At 41.0% G+C, this 24,086-nt stretch overlaps 1 protein-coding gene across 3 annotated transcripts in view; it reads left to right on the top strand.

Moving 5' to 3' along the window:
- The window catches only part of OSBPL1A (oxysterol binding protein like 1A), a 78,172-nt gene that overhangs the window by 31,849 nt on the left and 22,237 nt on the right, over positions 1-24,086 (top strand). For all 3 annotated transcript variants that reach the window (XM_035317546.1, XM_035317547.1, XM_035317549.1), the window contains exon 17: positions 17,409-17,571. In XM_035317546.1, coding sequence (XP_035173437.1) covers positions 17,409-17,571 — 163 coding nt within the window. The remainder of the gene's footprint in view (positions 1-17,408; positions 17,572-24,086) is intronic.

Genomic DNA, 24,086 nt, shown 5'->3' with positions numbered 1-24,086 from the left:
TTCAAAAGGGACTTTGTTTACAGGCTGATGAAAACCGTTTGCCACTGATATATGGGATTCAGAAAATGAAAGTTTTGTTTCCTTCATCTCTTGGGTTAAATGAGTTGTACGCTGGGACAGAGTTTGTTGTAATATATTAAGCTTGTCATTTCGGCAGGGCCTTTAAGGTCAGCAAGCTGTAGGTCATAGTCCTTGGATTTAGTTATCTTTACCATGGCGTAATATGTTATCTTCTGTATGTATAACTGTTGTACTGCAAATATAAAAAAAGAAGTTCATGCAGTTCAACTAGTAAATATTAATCTTAGTTTAGAAGTTCAATGTACTGCCTTGGTTTGTTTCGTATTTCTTGAATACTGAGAGCATAATGGAGCATCCAAGGACTAGGTATGTTCATGCATGCTTCGGTGAATGAATGTGTGTGTGCTCTTTGGGATACAAAATGTCTCTGAGTGTCTATTACGTGGTCTGGAAGGCATGCGTGAGCATGGCTGTTTTAACATAGACCAGCTTATTGGATTGTGAATGAAGAAGGTGCTTGTAAGCTGTGGCCAGGTGACTTTGTAACGAGACTTCTCATTATCGGTTCCCCCATGTGGGTGAAGGTGAGTGAGCAGCACCGATGCTTAGCAGTTGAGGGAGAACAGTTGATAAGGGCACCATGAGCAAGTCCATACAGAAAAAGCCTCGGAGGCAATCAGTGATCCTGCCCTGCCTGCCACCTGGCCAAATACTCAGCTGCATTAACCTCTGTCAGGTCCTAGGAGCCCTCTGAGTAGGGGAGGGAGGGGAGAAGAGGCTTGAGGGACTGGAGTGAAACTAGGGAATCTAAAAAAGGCATTAAACTTGATGATTTTGGTGTTAGGGCTGGGGACGGAGTTGTGTCTTGGCTGGCTGTTGTGCTGGACTTAACCATGGCAGTCCTTAGTCCCTCAAGTCATGACACCGATGCCTTTTTCTTTGCTATTGTGCTCAGGTACAGATGGCAGTCCTGGTTTTTTTGTTGTTACTGTCAGTCACTGGGGCACAGTAGATTCTGTTATCCATTCAGTTCAGAGCCTCTTGTTGAAGGTAGTGGAAACCAAGGTGAGAGAGACACTGGTGTGTCAAGGCCTGTAAGCAATGCTGCAAACAGCTGAAATGCTATTCAGCTTGGAAACTTGGTGAAAGGTTTCAGACTGATAATTGCACTGGGCAAGGTAATAAGTGTCTGGTAGTGAGAGACTTGAGATGTTGAGAAGATCTTTATTGGCTGTAGGAGTCTTTGACTTGACCCTATCCCCTCTCCCTCCAAATAAGTAGAAATGTACTAGGAATACCTAGTTGTGTTAATGAGTTGAAATAAGCCTGGATCTTGTTCAAAAGGAACAAGTTAATTGGAAAGTTCTCTATGCTAAAACAAATGCTGAGATAAAGGCTGTATTTATCCCTTAAACAGGAGAGCATGGGATGTAACGTGCTGTGGAATGGCGTGTAGGCATGGAATACAAGAGAACAAAGCTGCTGACAGAAGTCATTTGGCAGATTGTTTCTCTCCTTGCTTGTCATGTCAACGGTTGTAGTCATGCCTTGATGATTCTTGCTGTGCTAATTTTTTGGTGCTTTACACACATGTATGTCTTTTGCCTGTGCTAAAGCCCTAAAGATGAGATATTCAAATCAAAGCAATTGAATTGTGAAATGTTTGCAGGTGGCATAATGTTCTTCCACTGGAAGCATTTTCTTTACTTACTGCAGCTTTGCAGATAGAAAGCAACCTAAAGGTCTGTGAAGATAACATCCTTGTCAGCATTATGTAAAGGAAGCAATTAAGCAAGTCTGAAGTATCCATGAGATAGGGGAGTTCAAAACATAACTTTTTTTGCTGGGACTTTCCTAGAGCAGCCAGGACTAATAGGTCACCAGAGTGGGCACGGAAGCTGAGCAACAGCCCAAATGGAGGCTTGGTAAAATAACAAATAATGGGACTCCATTCAGCGAGAAGATAAGCAAATATGATTCCTTTTCTTTTCTGAAAGAGTATTATGTATATTGACAGAATGCTTCCATTTCAAAGCAGACGATAAGATCTTTGGTCAAATGCTTATATGAAAGGCTGTTGGGCTGCAGACAGTCCTGGCTGACAGAAGGCTGCCTGGGTATTACTATAGGACAAAAGATGAATACCGCTGGTATTTGGTGCAGCAGGGTCCCGAAGGTTTTTTCCTCAAGCATGTATGCCTCAAAAGTTAATCCTTTTCTTTGTAGGTAATGATGTGTTTGAATATAATCTGCTGGCAAATCTGAACAATTTTTAGTGGCAGGAAAACCCTTTGTGCCTTGTTCTCTTACCAGCCCGTGTGCAAGCTAGTCACACAACTTGTCTGAAGGCATTCTCCCTCCACTCAGCACCATATTGCCCAACTCAAAGCACACTGTTAACCCATTCTTGCACTTTCTAGAGTGGATTAGTATTTTTCTCAAAGCTTGGCTTTGTTGTTGTCATTCTCAGCAGTTGTTAAGCAGCCTTGTGTAAACTAACGTGGAATCAGTTCATGGGCCTCTGGGGAAACACAGTGTAAAAGCATATTAGCTTGAAATTAAACCCCGTCCTCTCTGTGCTTCTGCAGCTCCAAGTCTGAGGTTTACTTCTGAGGTCTTGAATACAAATTGTTTGTGGATTTTTTTAATGCATACACAGGGAGAAAGGGGGCTTAGCTGAGCCTGCAAGGAGGAAAGATGAAGCAGCAATCAAGTTTAATGGAACAGTATTTAATATAGTAAGTTTTTAAAATAGAAATAATCCAGTTCTATTTTCTATTAATGTATTTGAAAATGGCACTCTTGTCTGTGTGCAAGCTGACAGAGAGGAGAAAAAAAATGCATAGAACAGAAATTGTATTTGTGTGTTCTTGCTCCTTATTGCAGTAAGGATGCTGGTTGTTTTCCTCTCCACCATGCTTGGAAAACAAACTGGAATGAGGAGGGTGCACATTTTTATCCTTCTACTGTCATTGTGATTTCATAATGGCACGTAAAGCCGATCAGCTTGTTTTTAGTTTTCTGGCTTAATGTGTATCTGATGCGTGTTGGAAGAACAGATGAGAAGCAGAGCTCTAAAACTTGCTAGGTCCCAGATGTAGTATTGTCAGCTAAGGACTGGTAACATTTCAGGAAAAAAAATGAAGCAGAAAAAAAAAATAACAGGATTTACGGTTGAATCTATACTTTGATCGCTGGGGTTTTGCCAACAAGTGTGTAAGGTACTTGACTGCAAGGGCGGTCTGTCTGTGTGGTCTGTTCTTGTCTCTCAGTTGCATAAAACATTAGGATGCTGAACCGGGTGACTGCAGTCACACACGCTTACTAATTCACTCGAGATATCTTCTCCATCTTGACCTTTCTTTCTCAGAACTTAGGGATTTAATAATGCTTTTTTTCCTTGTAAAGCTGATAAAAGCTGCTTTCATGGAATAATTTTAAAAAGTATATGTTTCTCCACATCTGAAAAATAAATTTCACTTCCCCTGGTTAGTACTGGATATTAACACATGCTTTTGAGGGAGATAGGATATTTAACTTTTTATTACCTGTATGTTTTATGTGAGGTTGTTTTAAAAAGATTGTTTTGAAGCCTTAAGTTATTTCTACTACTCAATGTCACTTAACTGTTGTGAAATCCTCTTAGTTTACCATGTGGTGGGATTTTTTGGTATGTTTCATTTGGCCTCCTTAAATGTCACTGATTTAAGAGTTAAGATCTGTTGCCTGATGGCCTAGCAGGCTGTCAGTGTGCAGTTGTGTGGCCTTTCCTTGAATAAAGGAGGGTGAGTCTAAATTCACTTTTCACGTTCTTTGCTGTGCTTTCAGTTGTGTGGTCGTTCACTTCTGGCTCCATGAAATACAGGGGTCTTCAGGTGTGAAGAGTAAAATGGGTAGTTTCCCATTTAGGCCGTATTAGTAGTGTGTGCACGGGTTTCTCTTCTTATAGTTAATTTCACCTGTCTGCAACCTTGTCTTTTCAACCAACCTATCCTTGTCACTTGTTTATTCAGTGATTCCTCAGAGCTGATAGCGTTTTTACAATAGAGGTAAGCCATTGTGGAATTTGACCTCTTCTCTGATATTTTTAATCTCTCAAACTAAACGTACTTGCTGGCCTCTTGGTCACTGCCAGTGACTTTGAAAACATTTTTGGTTTTAATATTAGTATTCAGAGCTGTGTTATCCCTGCTTGCTGTGCTGCCCAGTGAAGAAGTGCATTTGTGTAATGCTGACTGCTGAGTCATTGAGGTTATCTCTAGAATTGGTAAATGGACTATATTTGGAAAGTGTTTATGTACTGAAAATAAATCACTGGTATTATACTTTTCCTTGAAGGTACATGCAAGGCCTGGGCATTAATGAACGTTAGTAACCTGTTTCTCCAAAGAGTGCTTGTTCTGTTCTTAACATTGTTGCCTTTTAAATGCATTGATAATAAACTTAAAAAAATAAATGTGTGCTGTGCTATGCACAAATCGGAAACACAGGCCTATGCTCACATAAGGACAGATGATAAGCACCCACAAAGCAAATGATACTTCATTTATAGGAAAGAGCTGAGCTGAATGTTGCTGCAAAGGAGTGGTAAGACACAGGGCCCCTGATGAATAAAGCATATCCATTTGGTGTGAATATCCTAAAGAGTCCAATGCAAGAGATGCCTAGCTTTGATGTAAGGATAGCCTTCATCTGGATCTCTGTTGTCTTTGTAGAATGCATTTGGGAGTGACACCTGTGCTCTGTTCACTTGGTTTGCATAGCGTGATGTTAAGCCACTTGTAAGGTAAATGTGGACTCAGTCAGTGGTATTTTGAACAGGAGTGCTTCCTGTCCCCTTGTACTCATCACTGCTACATTATTAATGTTAAAACTCAGATATCGATGCAATAACTGTTGGATTCATAGATGTACTACAGGACTTTATGAAAATGCCTTTAAAGCATGCCTATTTGAAGGAAGTCCACAGTGTGCATCATAATGTAGGAGTAGTCCTTAGCTTATAACTGGAAGCAGGCTATACGCTTGTTCATCTGCTTCAGAGAGATTTGTGCTGCCACAGCTACGCTGCTTCTATAACATAAGCATGTTTGGATACGTTGTTTGACTCTGAATAGAAATACACCTTCCCATTAAGCTTGAAATTTAGTGTTGTTTGTTAGGTCTCTCTCTTTCTCTTCCCCATGAGCTATGGTGGCAGAAGTGTTAGAACAAAACTGCTTTCATCTTCTGGAAAGCAGAAACGCATCTGCAGGAACTTGGAGAACTTGAACTGATAGACAACGGCACAAAGTCATACATACAATACAATTTCATCATTTTGATGGAGAATGTGTCAAGACAATGGTATAGTTCCTCTAGGTGATGTGCTAATCCATATATGTCAGTAGTTTATACCTTACTGGCAATGCCAACAAAACTGTTAACTGTGGAAGGTTTCTGTGCTACACATGCAGATTGGATTGTCTGCTCTTCCAGGGTAACACCTTGCTGTAAGGTCAGACAAATCAAATAGAGGAGAAAATGAGCTGCCTGAGCATTTAGCACAGCTTGAAACTTTAGGCAGTTGCAATACCTGTGGACAGTAGAAATCTAGCTTTAACTGTTCTGTTTCTTCACCACCTCTAAAGCCACTCTTCATGCTCAGGGATAAATTCTACTCCCACAGAGTCACAGAATGGTTGAGGTTGGAAGGGACCTCTGGATGTCATCTTGTCCACTGCCCCTGTTCAAGCAGCACTACCTAGCACTCTTTCCCCAGAGCCATATTCAGGTGACTTTTTCCAGCAATGGAGACTCTGCAACCTCTCTGGGCAACCTGTGCTGGTGCTTGGTCACCCAGTATGGTGAACAAGTGCTTCCTGATGTTCAGAGGGAACCTCCCATGTTTCAGTCTGTGCCCATTGCCTCTTGTCCTGTCACTGGGCACCACTGAAAAGAGCCTGGCTCTGTCCTCTTTGTACCCTCCCTTCAGGTATCTATAGACATTGATGAGATCCCCCTGAGCCTTTTCTTCTGCAATCTCTCTCTAACTAACTACCAGTCCCAGCTCTCTCTGTCTCTCCTCGTAGGGGAGGTGCTCCAGTCCGTTGATCCTTTTGGTGGCCCTGCATTGAACTCTCTCCAGTGTGTCCATGCCTCTGTTTTACTGGGGAGCCCAGGACTGGATCCCGCACTCCAGGGGTGGCCTCACCAGTTTGAGGCAGAGGGGAAGGATCTCCTCTCTCCATGTGTTGGCAGTGCTTTGCCTAATGCAGCCCAGAATACCATTGGTCTTCTTGTCTGCAAGGGCACACTGCTGGCTCGTGTTCAGCTTGGTATCCACCAGGACCCCAGGTCCTTTTCTGCAAAGCTGCTTTTCAGCTGGGTGGCTGCCAGTGTATATTGGTGCATAACTCTCAGGTATTCGCTGCTTCCAGAGGCTGACTGCTTCACTGGAAAGAAAAGGCAAAACCAGAGGCAACTAGTTGGATATAAAAGTCATCTTTACGATGCTATCTTTGCTGAAACATCCACATAGTACTTAAGAGGCAGCATAGTATAGTTATTGGAGACAACTTGAAGGAACCATGTGTCATAAGTCAGCTGATAACATGCAGTCTATGTTTTTTAACTTGTCTTTGCTCCCACATAAAATTTTAAGAGTCTTAAAAGCAACCTGTCACTCTAAGCTATCAGATCCTATTTCATTTTGGGAAGGTGGTGGTGGTGGTGGAATTCCTTAAGTTTATGCTTTCATCAAATCTACCTTCTAGTTTTCTTCTAGAAGTCAGTGGTTTTTTTTGGAGAGGTTCATAAAAGAGTTTACTAGAAGTTTAAGCTGAGACTACTTCTTCGTCTGAAGTACAGGAGCTACTGGATTGCATATTGGCATGGCAAGGGTGGTGTGTTGGGTAGCATCTCTTTGTAACTTAACAGTAGGTGTCATATTTTAGGATAACTGTAGTGTTTTTAGACTCTAGCAAAGTTTTCTAGTGGAAATGTGAACTGGGAGAAGGTATTTCATACTCTCAGGATGCAAATGTCTTTTGCCTAATTTGGCAGAAGGGTGTGAACTTCGGATTTCTGTAGCCCAGAAGCGCAGTTGTGTCTGCCCTAAATGCAGGATGAACTTCAGTACGACGTGCTCAAATTCCAGGAAGTGCCTTATCAGCCTACCCACAGCCTAGCGTGTGTCTGCCTGCTGTTGCCTGCTTCGGGGTAAGGTCAAAACAGTGCCCGAGAGGAAAAACTTCCCTAGAAAGAGACAAACTTCTTAATGCTGTAAGTCCTTCACAAATCTCAAGTAAAAGTGAGATTTCTGTGTTTGTGTCTCTCTACGAAGTCAGAGTCTTTCCTATCAGAAAGCTGAGAAGCGTCTGTTCTCGGGGACAGGAAATGAGAATGCTTTCCAAAGTGGATTTTGTTTAGAGGTCACAACTCCAGCACTGAGTTGTGAAGCTCACTGTTAACTTCTGGCCTAGGTAAGACTTCAGATTATTTTAAACTAGTTTGGTTAGCGTCCATACTTGTTTAAGCATTCCTATTCTGAAGTAAGAACTAGCGAATAAAACATGAGTATTCCATAATTGTGAAATAACTGTAGAGCATGCGTGTTTTTTTTGGAATTGCTTTAAAAAATAATTACTTATTCTTTATAATTAATTAACAGGATTCTGAATATGGACCTGGCAGAACAGACAACCAGCTTCAGAAGTGTTAATTTTTTTGATAGGAAGCTGGTCTCATTCTGAGTCAAAAATATGTCCAGTTGTGTAGTAGCACTAGAAAGCCAGTAAAAGCCAACACAAACATAGGAAAAATGTGAGTTACTTCAAAAGGGAAAACATTAATACATGGGTTTGCTGTGATCCAGCTGGAAAGAAGTGTGGGGGAAGGGAGGGGATACAAACAGGTTGATCAAAGTAGTCAGTGGTGTATACTGAAAAATACTTAAGGGAAGTAGTTAGATCAAAACTGCCTTACGACCCGTTTTCAAAACAGTCCTTGAGAATAAAAAAGGAAATGTTTCCTGTGTGTGTTCTTTAGAACACTTACATCTTAGTCTCACAAACAGAGACCAGACTAACAATCTTCAAAGATGTCCAGAGCCTCTCAAAAGGAAAAGACCAAAAAAGTCCCTGGCAGATCTGAAAGCATGCAGCAATGTACTGTTCTACTGCTGTTGGCAATAGATCTGGTTGAACAAGGCCCTTAGTTGGGTAAGGTTACTTGTGGCATATGCCTCTGAGGAAACAGATGCTTAATCTCTCTGGGGCAGCAGAGTATCTTGGGGTGTGGGGCTTTTTTGTTTTTGTAATCTTGCAGCTCTGCAACTTGAAATGAACATCCCAAACATGTACATCATCACTGATGTCATTCAGCCCCAACTTATTTTGGCTTAAGCTATTGGCAAATATGAATAGCAGCCATATTTAATTTCAGCTTGACTCAGAATAGAAACAATACTTAACAGGAAAAAAAAAAAAAGAATCAGAACGCTTTTTGTCTGAACTCCTGATATTTGACTAATCATCATTATAATAACACTGGAACACAAATAGGAAGCAAATGTGCTCTGGAAGCTGGCAACCTCTGCAGCTCTCAAAACTAACTGGATTTCTTATGAGACTTATCAGCGTACATTGAATGATCTAAATAAAATGCAGCTGGGAAAAAAAAAAAAAAAACCTTTAGAGAAGGAGACTTGGAATTGCCAAAAAGTTTCATGTTAGAAACAAAACAGAAGAACTTCTGATAGAAAAGCTTAAGCCCAAGCTTTTAAGCCAAAGTTGTGCTTTGAATTTGTAATCAGAAATGAAGTCTTTGCAGTTAGTGCCTGCACTCATGGGTGGGGTCCTGGCTCAGAGCTGCAACATTCTCCACTGCTAGAACTGGGGTGCTTCATTGGCCTCTGAACAGATGAACTTTTTTATAGCCAAATGTGGAAATAGGAGATGGGAAGCAAGGCAGCAAGCACCACATTGGAAGAGGAAGTGTCAGTGTCCTAGGAGGGACAGGTGGGAGACAAAAGGTATTTGTCTCTAGCATGTGAATGGTTCAGAAACTGTTAATTTAGGTGGTCTTGAATTACGGATTTTCATAATACATTTGTATCCCGGAAGAAGATCAGAATCTCCAGCTCTTCTCTTGAATAACATTTCTCTTGATACTTCATTTTCTAAGTGTGTTGACGTGATTTGGCAGAGGCAAGTCCTGCCAAAGTCTGTGTTTCTGGATAACAGCTTGGGTCTTGGTTCTAACAGTGGTTTTACAGTTTTATGATTGGATCTTGTCCTTCATTAGCAGAATTTTATTAATTAAGTATAGGGAACTATTGTAACTCCGCACTCAGTAGATTGCAATGCAGCCTTTCCAAATTAGCACCACTGTACTCCTCGTCTTGAACTTTGAGGTGAACGCTGGTAGTTGACTAACAATAAATCCTTTTGTTCATCTGGGGAATGATTGAGGCAGAGTCTTGTGACTTGAATCACAAAGCTTTGGTTTCTTCTATGGGCTTTGAGTTGGGATGTAAGTGAATAGATGACGAGGACTAGGAATTTGTACATATGGGATTAGCTTGTGTGTTTGGGGGTCTTTCAGCCTTTGACCAGAAAGGAACTTTAATGGTGCTGTTGCCTGTATATGAGTCTGAAAGAGAGCAAAATGTTGTGTTAGCATCTGGAGTCTTCTCTTTTGAATTTGATGACCTCAGTAAGATGCTGTAGCTGTAGACTCAGCTGGCCAGACTTCTGTGGTGAAGACTGGTGCTGTCTTGTGATACAGTAAGTAACCCTTCACCAGTCATCAGAGAGATCAGTATCTCTTTGATTAACTGTTCACGTCTCGTTTTGCATTTCAGTAATTGCACTAGCAGTAGTTCAAGTCCCTGACAAGTGCTACCTGAATTTTCTATATTTAGCTAGAGATCCAACAGATCTCTAAAGCCAGGTAAATGGTAAGTTTATAGCACAGAGAGAGAACCTAAGCAAGAAGCAATAGTTGAAGCTAAGCATGACATTTTTATTCAGTTCTCTGCACCCTGGGTTGAACAAAGACTATGTATGACCAAGTTTACAAGAGCTACTTTACTCCAGGAGATGGGAGGTTAGGATGTGAGTTCTTAACATATGTTAAGGTAGCATGTGTTTGTCACAAGTTCCCTGTGGCTGATGGTGATTGGGAGTAGTGAGTCAGCAAGGGGTACTCTGTGGAAGGGCCTGTGTGTAAACAGATAGGAACTCAGAAGGTTTTGTAGAAAATGTTTACGTGTTTTAGGGCCGTAGGAATCTAGTGATGTATTCATGAAACTGTCTGGATCTGTTAAAGGAAAAAAACAAAGTGTTCCCAATGTGAGCTGTCACATTTGCAGTTTTATGATGTGTCATAAGAGTATTCATAACGCACTTGAGCCTTTTCTCTGGTAAGTCAAATACTGTACTTGGGCATGCTTACATTATCCTTTTTTTTTTAGGGGAGGGTTAGTGAGGGAGGGTAGGAGAAAAGCAGGTCTACACATTTTTGTATTGTATACTACTACTTTGTGCTTAGTGAGGGTTAAGTCTCATAAACAGAGGTAAAAATCAAGCTTTTTTAAAAAAAAAATCTTTCTTTTTTTTTCCCCTTTCTGGAAAATGTCCTCTATTAAGGCTCAAGCATGTTTAAAACTACGAGAGCTCCGAATGAAAGTAACTGGTTTCAGTTTCCACTTCAGTAGCTGCTTAGGCAACAACTGAGTCCCACTGTAGGTAGTGGAAAGTCTAAAAACACTTTTTCATAGAAACAAGTCCTGTGGAATTACAGTGCTGTAATAGCATGCTTCAAAACTAGCTAACAAAATATATAGAACTGTTCCAATTTTTAAATAGATATGCCCTGGGGAGGTTATTCTAAGTCTTTAGATTTCTTCCTTGTTGAAATGAAAAGACAGGTTTTCTCCAAGACTCAGAGGCAGACCTGACCATTGAAATTATGTATTCTTAGTCCACATTAAATGTGAAGTAATAACAGATTTACTCAGTACTAGTTCAAACTGGTCATCACAAAGACCTGGCTTATGCATGGAGGCGCTAGCAATAGGGACGGTATTGTGCTAACAGCAACATTGCCATTGTGAGCTTGTCTGTTAGAATAGACAAACAGTGTACATACCACAAACTGCACTGAGGTGGTGATTTGCTCTGTCAGCATCAGACTTTTATAGGGGGGGTTTCATTTGGTATGAAGATCAGAGAACAAGGGAAAGAATCCCCATTTTTAATTCCCTATGCTTCTTGTGAATTGTTTTCTATAGTCTAATGAGTTTCAAGGCACAGCTTTGTCCACTAGCTTAGGTCTTTCAGGATACCACGTGTGTTGTGTTGGAGTAGCTGATCTTGGAAACTAACAGTTGCATATAAATAGGTGTAGCATGAAACAGATTGCAGGTTTGGTTGGCATTTACTGTGTTACAGAAAGCAGGACTGCATTTCTGAATGTCAGGAGGTGTCTACTGAAGGCTAACAGTTCTGCTGCAGCAGTATTTTTAAATTGTTTGCTTAAATGCTAATTTTCAGCCAGATATTAGACTAGCCCTTAGCTCGCAACTGAAGACTTGAATCCTTTTGTGCCTGTGCTTCATGATAGATGTCCCATACGTGGTGACGTTTTGGGGAGGATGGAGTTTCTGGGGCAAGTGGACAAAGCCATTCATTCTGAAGACAAAGCTCCACTTCTGAGCCACCAGAGACATCAGTAAGACAGTGTCATAGGTGGCTTTCCTGCAGTCAGCTTATTGCAGAGCAGAAGTGGTACGCGGTGTACTGACACTCGCAGTCTGGCTTCGGATCCCCTGGTGGTTGCTATGTGAAAGAGGTGGTTCTTCCTTCCTACACAACTCGAAAGCCTGCATATTTTGGACATTCTTATTCCTAGCACTGAAGTTGAGTGGTTTTTTTTTGAATGTAAAATTTAACTAAATCATCCTGTGGTGGTGTGAAGTCTGCCTTTTCTCTCCTTCAATCCAGGAGAACCTAGAGCTAAGGTATGCTGTGTTTTAATTTACTGTTTTAATGGTAAAGGCAGGTAGCCCAACACATTGTTGAGAGTTGTTCTATGCTTTGCTTGCTGTGTTGTCTTTAGAGGGTTTACTTGCAGCTGCAATAGCATGTTGCTGAGATAATCATTTATTAGCTGGGCGTACAGTGGTGTGACCCTTTCCTACCGTACAAAAGTGCCACTGTTGCTGGGCCTCAATTTAAATTAAAAGCATCCAGCACCACACAAAGCAAGTATTTTGTGTATTGTACTGAGATGTCTTCAGGATGGACAGAGAAGCCTTGGTTACAGGCTACATAGATATACTTCAAGACTTCAGCCTCTAAAAAAAAAGAGGAAAAAAAGTAGTGGTCTCAGGCACGTTTCTGGTCTCCCACCTACCTCATGTAAGCTGAAGATATGGAAAGGAATGGGACTGGTGTTTGTGACACGCAGATAAGCTATTTGATATTTTTTTGGAATAGGCACATGAGCTTTCTGCCAGAAACATGCAGTGATAGAGTTAACCTAAAATCATGCTCTTGGGCTTAGCAGGATTTCTAGTAGCATGGGAAGGCAATAGAAGTGTTTGCAAACAGCCTGTTGCTTTCATTTAAAAATAATAGATAGAGGCCTGACTGCAACAATAACTAGATTCTACTACTTAAATCCACAATTCAATGCTTACAGCCTGAAGAACTTGAATGTCTACAGAGTGGACTCCCCTTCAGCTAAACCAGAAGTGAAAACGGTTTCCAGAACTTGGGTATTAGATCTGTCCAGTTGGAGAAGTATTTAAAAAAATAATAATAAATTGCTGTGCTGACCTAGATACTGAAGTCTTGTCTTGGTGGTTCTGTCAGTGTGTCAGGTTATAGTCGTGTTTGTAGCTGCAAGGTTAATGACCGTGTGTGTGTTTATTTCTGTGAGACAAAGCCAGAAGTTTTCCATCAGCAATTACAAATATGATGCTTCACTATAAAATTTCCTTTAGAGAAGAAAACAAAACTGATGTCAACTGTCATTGTCTAACAAGGCAAGCACAAGCCCAACCTTCTTGATCAGCTGCACTTGCTGTTGTACAAAATAGCTCCTGACAAGGGTAGGGTACGGAGCCTGACCAGTTGAACACTGAGAACTCGGCTGGCTCCATGCTGGTCTCACTGGAGTGCTCTGTGCTGCTGTCCCCATGAAGCTCTGAGAGCATACAGTGCTGGCATTGGTGTTGCTGGGGCTCAGCAGCAGGGATCAGAAAGATGACAGACATTCCATAGCTGGAGGATGAGGAGCTGCACCCAGTGTGATGCAAACTGCCATCTGTCTCTCTCTCTGCTCAGGCAAAACTACAAAAGGTACAAAAACCATGGCTATATCACAAGCTGTGCCTTACGCAGGCTGTCAGTAGCATGTCTCTTCTGATGTTTTTCTGGGTATGCTTGAACTGAATTTCCAGAGCTACGTATTCACTGACACCTGCAGCATTTTGTACTAGTATTTACTACCTTATTTTTACTTAAATATTTTTATCACTGTGTGTAAAAATGCAGTGAATACTTGCTAATAGAGCTTCACAAAATCAGATGATATTCCACAGTAAAACTGCTCTGAATCCAGTTTAATATACTGAAATGCAAATTCTTCTGAAAGTTCTCCACTTTACAGATAAATGCTCAAGATTTTGTGTTGATAAGCATTTTAAAAACTAGTCTGGATGTTCCTTCTGTAACCTTGCAGTTGCTTGTGTGTTGGGAGGCTGAGGAAAGTCAGGATGGGGAATTTAAAACTTGGGTGGGAAAAGGGATCAAGCTGAAGTATCACCACAAATGGTGGTAGACTAGCCAGCAGGAAGATGGAAGCATTCATCTCAGAACTTAAGTATTGGCCGCATCTTGTGAATCAAAAAAATAGAGTATGGGGGAAAGCATGCATAAGAGCAAACTACTTCTTACACTTTGGGAAAACCTATAGCTCAGTTAGTTATGTTTTTCAATAAACATATGCTTTGAAAATACCACAGATCTGCTTGCATCTTTCTTCTTAAACTTGGAAGAATGGAGTGTGTTGTTCTGGAAGAAAAAAAAATCCTAACTTCACAGTCAAATTACTGCAGGAAGATTTAAAGACATGTAGCTGATCAATAATAGGCACGATGACAAAATGGTGGTATCACTTAAAGCTGTTTTATGTTTTTAAAAATAAGTAATAATATGTGTATGTTAATTATTTCTCCGGTGATACCTGCATTTTTAAGCAGATTACATGAAGGCTGTGCTAGTTCTATCTCTGAAAGCGTTGTTTTTCTACAAGTGGAATCATTCAAATATTGGTTGTAAGACTATCCTTTTTTTTTTTTTTTTTCCCCACTTCTCACATCAACACTGTTGAACTGGTTTGGCATCGCTTCCAAACCACTGCCTTCAGAGCTGTGAGAGTGCACTGAGCTCCGGGCTGTAGAAGTTTGTGTGGCCACCTCTGGGCTCTCTGAATGGGTAGGCCATCCCACAGGCTCAGTACTCGTGGTAAAGGTTTTAGATTGGACTTTCCCATTCTGTCTCCAACTATTGCATTGGGTTGCCTTAAAACCTGGTCATTCATTTTTGAATGAACACCCCTAAACTGCAAGCAACAAATTTCAAGTATTCTTTTTCCCTAGCTTCTGGCTAATGTTGTACTGCTTAAGTAACAGATGGAAAGGCTCTTTTATTACCTCCTAGTAGCGTATAACTGCTATACTAGAAAGCATTTGGCAGCTAGGAAGTCTGGAAATACACAGAAGAGTGAACCTTTTTGGAAAATAATTAGCTTTATAGAAAGGTAATTTGTTTTCAGTGTACCCTCTGAAATCCTGAATAGTTCTCTATTACAACAGGACAGAGGAAACTTAAAATAAAGGACATTTTTTGGTCTTAAGCTTGTATCTGTTGGTTGCTTTAGTCACACTACCATGCTTTGTGTGGAAACAAAAAAAAAGGTTTGTCTGGGTTTTGTTAGATATACCTTGATTTTTTTAAAAAATTTCTTTCCCGTAATGTTGAAATTAAAGTTTTAAATAAAAAATCAAATTACTCAAATCATATATCAAAACAAAACAGTAGAGGATAAGAGCATCTAACTCTTACACCTAAAAAAAAAAAAAAAAGTAAATACCATTTCAATAACTGTTTTCCTTTTGTTGCTGTTCAGTAAGAATGAAAAGCACACTTTATATCAGTCTTTCATGCTCTCTCTTTCTCAGGAGAGGGAAATACTAATGCTGTTTCTGTAGGAGGGCAGTTCCTTAACTGTTTGATAGCATACAAATGTAGCCCCTGCAGAACCTGCTTACTAACTGTAACCCCTAGTATGAAACACTGCAGTAACTGTTTTCACTGGAACCTCCAAAGTGAACTTTCGATGAAGGTGACAATAACTAGTCCTGATTTTTTTTTCCATTTCATTCAAGGTAAAACTATTAGGCAGTAGGTGACTTGCTGATTTTATTGCTTTCAATTAGCAACCCAATTTTGTACTCTTTAATTATCATTTAATTGGACTACCCCTCTACACTCAGAGCCTGGCAGCAAAACCAGCTGATCTACTGTTTGGCACAACTGAGGGGGTGAACATTTCTTCCATAAGTCTTTCTCCAGAGGATACATTACTGCCAAAATAGAAACTCTTCTCTGGAAGTGGCAAATCTGCTCTGGTATTTCCTCTCTAGCCCATGAATTCTCACCTCCTCATTTGTGCCCAACTCTGAATACGCTGTTTGAGTGGTGGTTACAAATGAGGGGGCTGAGTTCTCCAAAGCGGAGCTATTGTAATTAAAAAGTAACCAGATAGGGACATACAAATGGTTCTTAAATTAGATTCAAAAAGGTAATGTTGGTATATGTGCAAGTTGCTTAGGCACATGTGTAAGTTGTCCCTGTAATTGTTCCAAGAGTGTCATGTCCATGCGTGTTGGTAGTGGAGGGGGAGTTACAACCTGACCTGGAGAGTAAGCTGGAGTACGAGGCAATGGCTGGGGATGCTTGGAAGTCTTTTAAACAGGTACCAGAAGGGAGAGGGGAAGAGAAGGGAAGAGAGTAAGTGGTTTGCAGATTAGAAGAAGTGTGGCCCTAAAACTATTAGAGAGCATCCAAAGGAGGGCTACGAAGATGATGAAGGGTATAGAGGGCGAGATGTATGAGAATTGCCTGAGATCCCTTGGTTTGCTCAGCCCAGAGCAGGGCAGGCTGAGGGGAGGCCTCTTGGCGGCCTGAGCGGAGGGGCAGGCACTGAGCTCTGCTCTCTGGGGACAGCGACAGGACCCGAGGGAACGGCATGGAGCTGGGACAGGGGAGGGTCAGGCTGGGGGTTAGGGAAAGGTTCTGCACCCAGAGGGTGGTCAGGCACTGGGACAGGCTCCCCAGGGCAGTGGTCATGGCATCAAGCCTACTTGAGTTCATAAAGCATTTGGACACCGCTCTCAGACTCATGGTCTGATTTTGGGGTGGTCCTGTGTGGAGCCAGGAGTCAGACTCGATGATCCTTGTGGGTCCCTTACAACTCAGGATATTCCACGAGCTCTCCTCCTTCTTCCCCTGAGAGAAGGAGAAGGGAGGAGACAGGAAGCACCAGCAGGAAAAAAAAAAAAAAAAAAAAAAAAAGGAAATAGGAAGGACATGTTGCTCTCCTGTTACTAGTCCTGGACTCAATATGCAAATATCATTCTCCTCTCTGATGGTGATTACATGTGTGGGCTTAAAAAAACAACAAACCTTCCACCATCTGGTGGTTGGTCTTCTTTCCTTGTCAGCTTCTGGCTCCTCTGTAAACTTTTTTTTTTTTTTTGGGGGGGGGGGGGGGGGGGGAGAGGGGGGGGAAGAACTGTTTGCATGGAACTTAAATCAGTTAGAGGAATCTCTGCTTTAACCTCCTTCTCTAATCCTCAGGGTTAAACGTTTTCGGCTCATAGTTCAGTTGCAGTTATTTGTAGCTGGCATTGCCATTTGCTTTGTAATTCAATTCAGATGATTCTGCTTGGCCTAAATTAGAGCAGACTAGTACAAGGAGCTTGGTGCATGTGGAAACTGATCACTTTAACTCCCTACTTAAGGTTGTCCAAGTAGATGTAAATGTTTCCCCTGAGTTTTAAGGTACAGTTATCTGGTTTGAATTTGCTTGTGGATTTTTTGATTTATAATATCAGAGCTTACCTGACAAGATTTCTCAGCTACTGAAAAAGGCTGAGTAACAACCATATCATGGTCGCAGACATGCTGTGATATTCTCATTAATCAGTGTGGCCTCAGTTCCAGCTGTTTGCCTTCGAACCAGTTATTTATTTGAGTCTATTTTCTGAATAGCTTTCAGCTACACATTCTTTGGAGAGATGAGATTTTATTCATACATGTATCTACTTATAGGTGAGGAATTTGAAACTGGAGCATGAGCAGGAGAAAAACAAGATCTTGTCAGAAGCATTAGAGACGCTAGCTACTGAACACCATGAACTAGAGCAGTCTCTGGTTAAGGGATCTCCTCCTCTCAGCATCATCAGTGAAGAGCAGTTCTATGATGCTGTTTCAGGTAAGTAATTATGTCCAGAATGCAAGTGTGTAGCCAGCATGGTGATCGCATTGAAGGGGTGGGGGGATGTGTCTCACTTTAAGTGAAATCTTGGACTTTCTAACGTGGAACTGTTTTTGAGAAGAATGCTTCGTGTGCTTTATGAGTAGGCCTCTAAAATCTTGCCCAATTTCACCTGTAGAATTGTATCATTTCATCTGAGTGTGACAGAGAGCTACAAAACTTAGGACAGTCATAAAAGGTCTGACTGCTTGGGTGTCTACGCCCTTTTTTAAAATAGCAAAACTTAAGACTCCTATTTTGGGAGATGTAACTGTATCTGGAAGCCTTATGACTAGCATTCTTCAAGGTGGTGCTTGTTTTTTCTTAAGATCTGTGTAAAAAACACTGGTTTTGAGGGATAATGAATTTAAGAAAGGCTTGTTTTATTTCACTTCTGTATACCTTAGGTGTCACAGGTGGAAGAAAAGAATGAAACAAAATATTTTGTGTATTCCTGAAATATCTTTTCTGTCCACTGTCTGCTCCTGAGTTTAGAATATTTCATATTTTTGTTCACAGAACATGCAGGTAGTGATTTTGGAAAACTCTGAATTGCATGAAGATGGTTATGAGTTGGTATGGAGATTGTACATAGTGAAGCTCAGTAATAGCTCTAATTGGGTAATCCCACAATGCAAAGCTGACTACAACTATAAAGGGTCTGGAAAATCTGAAGGGTGAATATAGTCTAAATGTAGTAGATAATTAGATTGGGGTTCCTTTACAAGGAAGTATGATTGGGGTTACTTTTCTCTGAATTCAGCTGTCTGATGGTTCTGACAGATGAGGAAAAGCAGCACTCCCTGTCTCCTGGGTTGTGTGATGGTTGTTGTGTCGTGCACAACTTAACTAAGCAGAGAATAAAAACAGGCAGAGTGGGTTCTGTGGTCAAGTTCTCAGAGTATCTACAGTATAGCACAGGAACACAGTGGATCAACAACAGACTACTCCTAGGCACAGTAACAAATTTAAATCTTCGGCAAGGGGAACAGATTGAAGAACTCTAGAAACAGGTTCTTCAACTAGAACCCAACGAATAATTGTGCTGCTGAAAGGCCTCAGGCTCTTTGCTTGTTGTAACAAAGCAGAGAATACTTGTGTTTATATGGTGCTGCTGGAATGTAGTCTCTGCAGCCAGACCTGCTTTGTGTGTGTGAGAGAACTCTCAGCTTTAGGGATCTGTTGTTCTATACCTCCCCTAAGTCCTTTTCTTGAATGAAAGTGACAAAGGTGCTTCTCTCATTGAGAGAGGTGGTGTTTCTGCCTCTTGAAGCTGCAAACAAATCACACCGAGTCAAGTAGCTGTGAAAATTTTATTTATATATATACATACATATATACATACATATATATATATATATATATATATACACACTCAGTGTAACATATGCCAATTCTCTCTCCCAACGGAGAGAGTTACATGACATAATACATTTTGATTGCAATTTAAATAATTTTTAGGATATGCTCACTTTCTTGACCGTCTGTCAACTTCATCAGACTTGCGTTAGATTCTCTTCTCTAGGCTGCTCACATTTGGTGCTTTGCACTGATTTGGGTCCTCTGTGCCTTTGAGGGCACATGTTTGGGGAAGGGCATTCTGATTTTGTGGGCTAGAGAAGGGCAGATGTGACATAGTTTCCTGGCTGCTGGATGCATGTTATGACTTTTGCCATGAGCACAAAAGGAATGTTCATGGTTGTGATATGAAGCATGTTGTGGGTGTTTTTTTTTTTTTTTTTTTTTTTTTTTTAACCCAATCGCTGGGATTCTGGTAATACTTTTCTAACCCTCTTGCTTTTCTGCCATGTCTGTGGAGTTTGAGCTAGAAAGACTGTAGTGCAACAACATAGTGAGAGCAGAGGGGTCAGGGGACACATGACACTGGCTCAGAGTTTGGGAATGTGGGTCTCTCTCCTTTCTTGGGCTAATGAGAGAGCGGATAGGGTGATATTTTCCTAACAAAGAACAATGGACCTAATTGTCACAAGCCAACAATTTTTAGAAATCTAAAATACTCAGACTTCAGGTCTTCAAAGATTTTGCTAAATCTGTTTTGCAAATATCTGTTTATTTTGGATAAATGGGTGTGTTCATTAATCATCTTACTAGTCTGCAGGAGAGATTCATCAAACACCAATGTATTTTAACAGGGTGCTGGGACAGGTTATCATGTTGGTCTATGGCAAAATATCACTACTTGGAGAGTATTTTTTCTCTGTTAGTACACCATCTTTTTCCAGTTATGTTTTTGCCTAGTTATAGTTCTCTGAATTTTAAAATTTTCACTGTAGGAGTGAGTTTACAGAAGTGAGAGTGTTGCATAACTCAGCTTGCACTTTGAGCTGAAGAATCCTTAGCTTTGACTTGACAAGTTGAAAGAAGGAGCCGCTGCTGCTTTTTTTTTTTTTCCCAGAATGTTTTGTGTGCATTAGACACTTCTCCTTGTTTACTCTCAACAAAGGTATCACTAGCTGTGACAATTCAGAGCAAAGCAAGAATCTTCAAACGTTTTTGAACATGGAATGTAATAGAAAGAGCATGTTCACAGCAGCAGCATCTTGTCCCCATTGACCATGCTCTGATTCATAGTGTAGAGCAATCTGAATGCATGAATTGGGCTCTTGAATGAAGGTGAATCAGAAGATACAGTTCAGTTCCTATTAGACATTCGATCCGTAGTAGGAGAGTAGAAATAATCTGAGGAGAAAACCAACAGAAACGTAACTAGTTCAAGTGCCAAGTCCCCAGTGCCATCTGCTTGGTGTACAAATCTGCTCCAGCTGAGGCATGCTATCTGCTAATGTTGGCATAGACTAAACTGGTCACCGATCAGTCTGCGTAGTCTATTTCTGTGAGTGGGTATTGTGGAAATGTAAGTACTATTACAGAAATGCCCTACTTCTTTTCCAAAACTGGGGTGAAGAAGATGTTTATAATTTGGGAAGACTGCTTATTGTAGTAGTTTATTTGCTGTAGTCTTCCTTTTTTTTTAATTATTTCTCTTTTAATTTTAAGTGATACGCTGCTATCAGTACTTTCTGGCTGTTACAGTAAACCCTGAATCCCCTGCAGTAGGGCAGTAGATACTGAACATGAAAAGAAGAACCTACAGGAACTGGCAGTTATTTTGTATTATGAAAGCATGATCTCCAGTGTTTAAAACCAGCAAAATTAAGTGTGTTGTTAACCCGAACTCTGTTAGTAATAGGTCATTTAACGGTGCTTCCTGGTGCTCTTGTCTTCTCATCCTGGGAGTGGTGGAAATGTTAGTAGCATGTGAAGCACCTGAGCTCTTGGCTGCAGGTTTGAATGGTTTACATGTGCCAAGTTCTCCTACATTTAAAGCAGAACAGGGCAAGGGAGGAGGCATTGTGGAAGTAAAGATTCACTTAAAGATTCACTGAACAAGTGGCAAAATTTACAAAGACCAGTGGCATCTTCTAGAGAGTTGGAGACGTTATCAGTTTCAAGTACAGAAGCCTCAGGAAGCATTTGAAGACAGAATACAAATGCAGTCATCTGCAATGCTGAAAAATGGCTAAGCAGGTCAAGAATTATAGGATGAAGGTACTTGATTTTTCCTTGTCCCTGGTTATCTGCAAATCAAAGACCCAATTTAGGAAGAGCTTACAACTGTCCTGATGTTTTTTTGTAAAAGGTTTTATCCAAGGTTTTTTTTTTGTTTTGTTTTGTAAACAAAGCTTTTGTGTGCACTGAAGTGTACATTGACAGTTTTGCACAGATGTGATCTTACTATAAATGCAATTATTTAGCTGCAGGCATATGTAGATTATATTAAACTTAACCTGCCACAGTACAGCTTCAGCTGTTACGTGCTACTCATGGGTGTTGTGTTCATAAATACTGTACTTAAATGCTGCCCTGCTAGAAGTGTTAGATTAGTTCTGGTGCTTTTGTTCTCTTCTTAGTTTCCAGTTATCAGCTCACTTAAAAGTCATACAAAAAAAGCATATGAGCTTACAGCTCTTCTCTTCCATATTTAGGGTATTGTGTCAAATGCTATATTTGAATGTGTACCAAAAATGTTCCACAACCTCTGCAAGAATATTGTTGGCTATGGGCTCCTTGCCTTAAAGATAGCTAGAAGAACAAATCCAAGCGTCTCAGAGGGTGGGAAACACCTGGTCAGAGCTGAAACACATCCTTGCCAGTGGTAAAACATTGGCCAATCTTTGTGTTGGGAACTGGAGACTGACCAGTTGTTGCAATAGGAGATGACCTTCCCTTGACTTAGGCCATCATTGCTTCTGCTCTCTTCCTTTGCTCTCCCACTCTTGCAAAAGGTTTTTACTGTTACCCCAATGCTTCGAGTTTTGAGCTGGAGAGCTTTATGTACAGCCTTTTCTTGTCTTAAAGATCACTTAAATTTTGGCTTCTGAACAGGGAGTCTTATTCTGTCTCCCCCCTCCTCGGCCCACACCCCCTCCAGTTCACTAGAATAAAATCTCATTTTCTCCTAGTCATCTGTTTGACAGCTGCTCTGTAGCAACTTGTGAATATAAATCCTTTTTTTACAGTAACGGGGGAGTATGCAAATCTTAATTCAGAAAAGAGTTAGCTCTAAGTACATCGGGAAAAACTTGGTTTGAGCTGCCTGTTGATCAGGCTTGCGATACAATACCAGATTTGTTCACTTTGACACCTAAGCGAACTCTCAAGGCTTGTGAAGCTCATTTTGCCAAAGAGATAGTTGAGGTTTTAGGGATTGGTGATTGAGCTCTTTAATGGCAGGAGCTGTTGTAGACATGCTTTCTCAATGAGAGCCCTTTCTCAGAGAAATGGGAGGAGCATCTATAGAGAGCGAATTTCTTCTAACAGTGTCTGGTTTCATTCTGGTTTTACTATTTTCATTGTACAGCATGCTTTTTTTAAATTATTTTTTTTATTAATAAGCCATGTGCCCTGGAGAAGGCTGTCTGGTCATTGTCCAGCTCTAGAGAGGTTTGCAGGTGCTGAGCTCAGTCACGTCAGCATAATTATCTCCTGGCACTCTGACATACGGCCAGCATTTGGAGAACTAAACACATGTAGTCTTTAAAAATTCTCATTATGCTGAGAGGCATGGCAGTATGATCAGTGGTTCTGGTGAAGCTCGCCTATCCTGCTCTTCCCACCTCTGAAGTCCTAGATCTGTTGCCGAAATTCACATTGAGGGAGTTGTGAGGAATGTTGTTGTGATGCTCAGCTGAGCACAAGACAGCTCCTGATGGTGTAAAGGAGCCTTATGGCAGGCAGAGTCTCTGTTGTGTTACAGGGTTCGGTCCTTGTTTCATGCTTTCCCTGTCACAATAACTATTGGCACAGTTAAGTAGCTACTTAAATAGCTTACCTGGTAGGGATTTATAGCTTGTCATGCGTTGGCTGTAGAGGTGGTCAGGATGTCTCTGAAGAAATCTGTGTTTATGTAACAGCTGTCTGCAGGTAAAATAAATAAATAAATCATCTGCTTATCCTACTTTTTATAAACAGTACCCACCCAACTAATGCTTTGATACGTTACGTCATAAATTGGCATGTAACTAGACCGACAAATTTGGGGAAACTTGTGAGAAGATTTTGTGGAGTGCCAGTCCACTTTTTTAGCATATCCTCAGCACCAGCTGGCACTTCTTTTCATTCCCTAGCAACTGGCTTAATTTCAGTACTGACTTGGTGAGGATAGAGATGGATGTTTTTAACAAAAGCAAAGATCTCCTTGATGTTTCTAGATCTCTCCCTCTCTAGAGGATGGAGACATTGTGGCATAGTACATCCATTAATCAGGATTTTGTCCTTTGTTAACAATTCTGTGGTCTGGATATAATAGAAAGTCCTCCTGTCACTGTCCCCTTCACCAAAGCAACGTGTAATCGACATGCTGTGGAGAAGCTACTGGGATTGCTTTTTAAGAGAAAACAAGACAGTCCCTGGCAATGGACAGCTGTGGCTGAGATACTGGTTTGGATGGGCTACTACTTCAGTGGCTTTTGATTGCTGGTTTTGAATTAGAATCAGTGTATGAGAGTGACTAATTTGCAATTATTTCTCTGGGTATTTGCAGCCAAGAGCAGTAACATATGCTGAAGGAAGTGCAGAGCAGAAATGGTGTCTGCGACAGTTTGGGTTTGCTTTTTTCGGAAGATGAGGCTTGCATTAGGCTGTCTACCATTCGTTGTTGTACCTGGTTTCTGCTAAAGGGCTTCCTAAATGAGACAGAAATTGGTGCATCTTCACTTGTCTTGAGCTGTTCCCTTGCTTCTTGGGACTTGCAATTCGATAATCCTTTGACAAACTTGTCAAGTTTGAGAGAGAGTTGACCTGGAAGAAGGGACGCAGTTCCTCCTCAGCAAGTTTGCTGGTGATACAAAACTAGGAGGAGTGGCAAATAGCCCAGAGTGCTGTGGGGCCACTCAGAGGGACCTGGACAGGCTGGAGAGCTGGGTGGTGAGGAACCTCTTGGAGTTCAACAA

This window comes from Oxyura jamaicensis, chromosome 2 (genome assembly GCF_011077185.1).
Source record: "Oxyura jamaicensis isolate SHBP4307 breed ruddy duck chromosome 2, BPBGC_Ojam_1.0, whole genome shotgun sequence".
Lineage (NCBI taxonomy): Eukaryota > Metazoa > Chordata > Aves > Anseriformes > Anatidae > Oxyura > Oxyura jamaicensis.
Note: the sequence above shows the minus strand (reverse complement) of the source record. Positions and strands in the feature narration are given on the sequence as shown.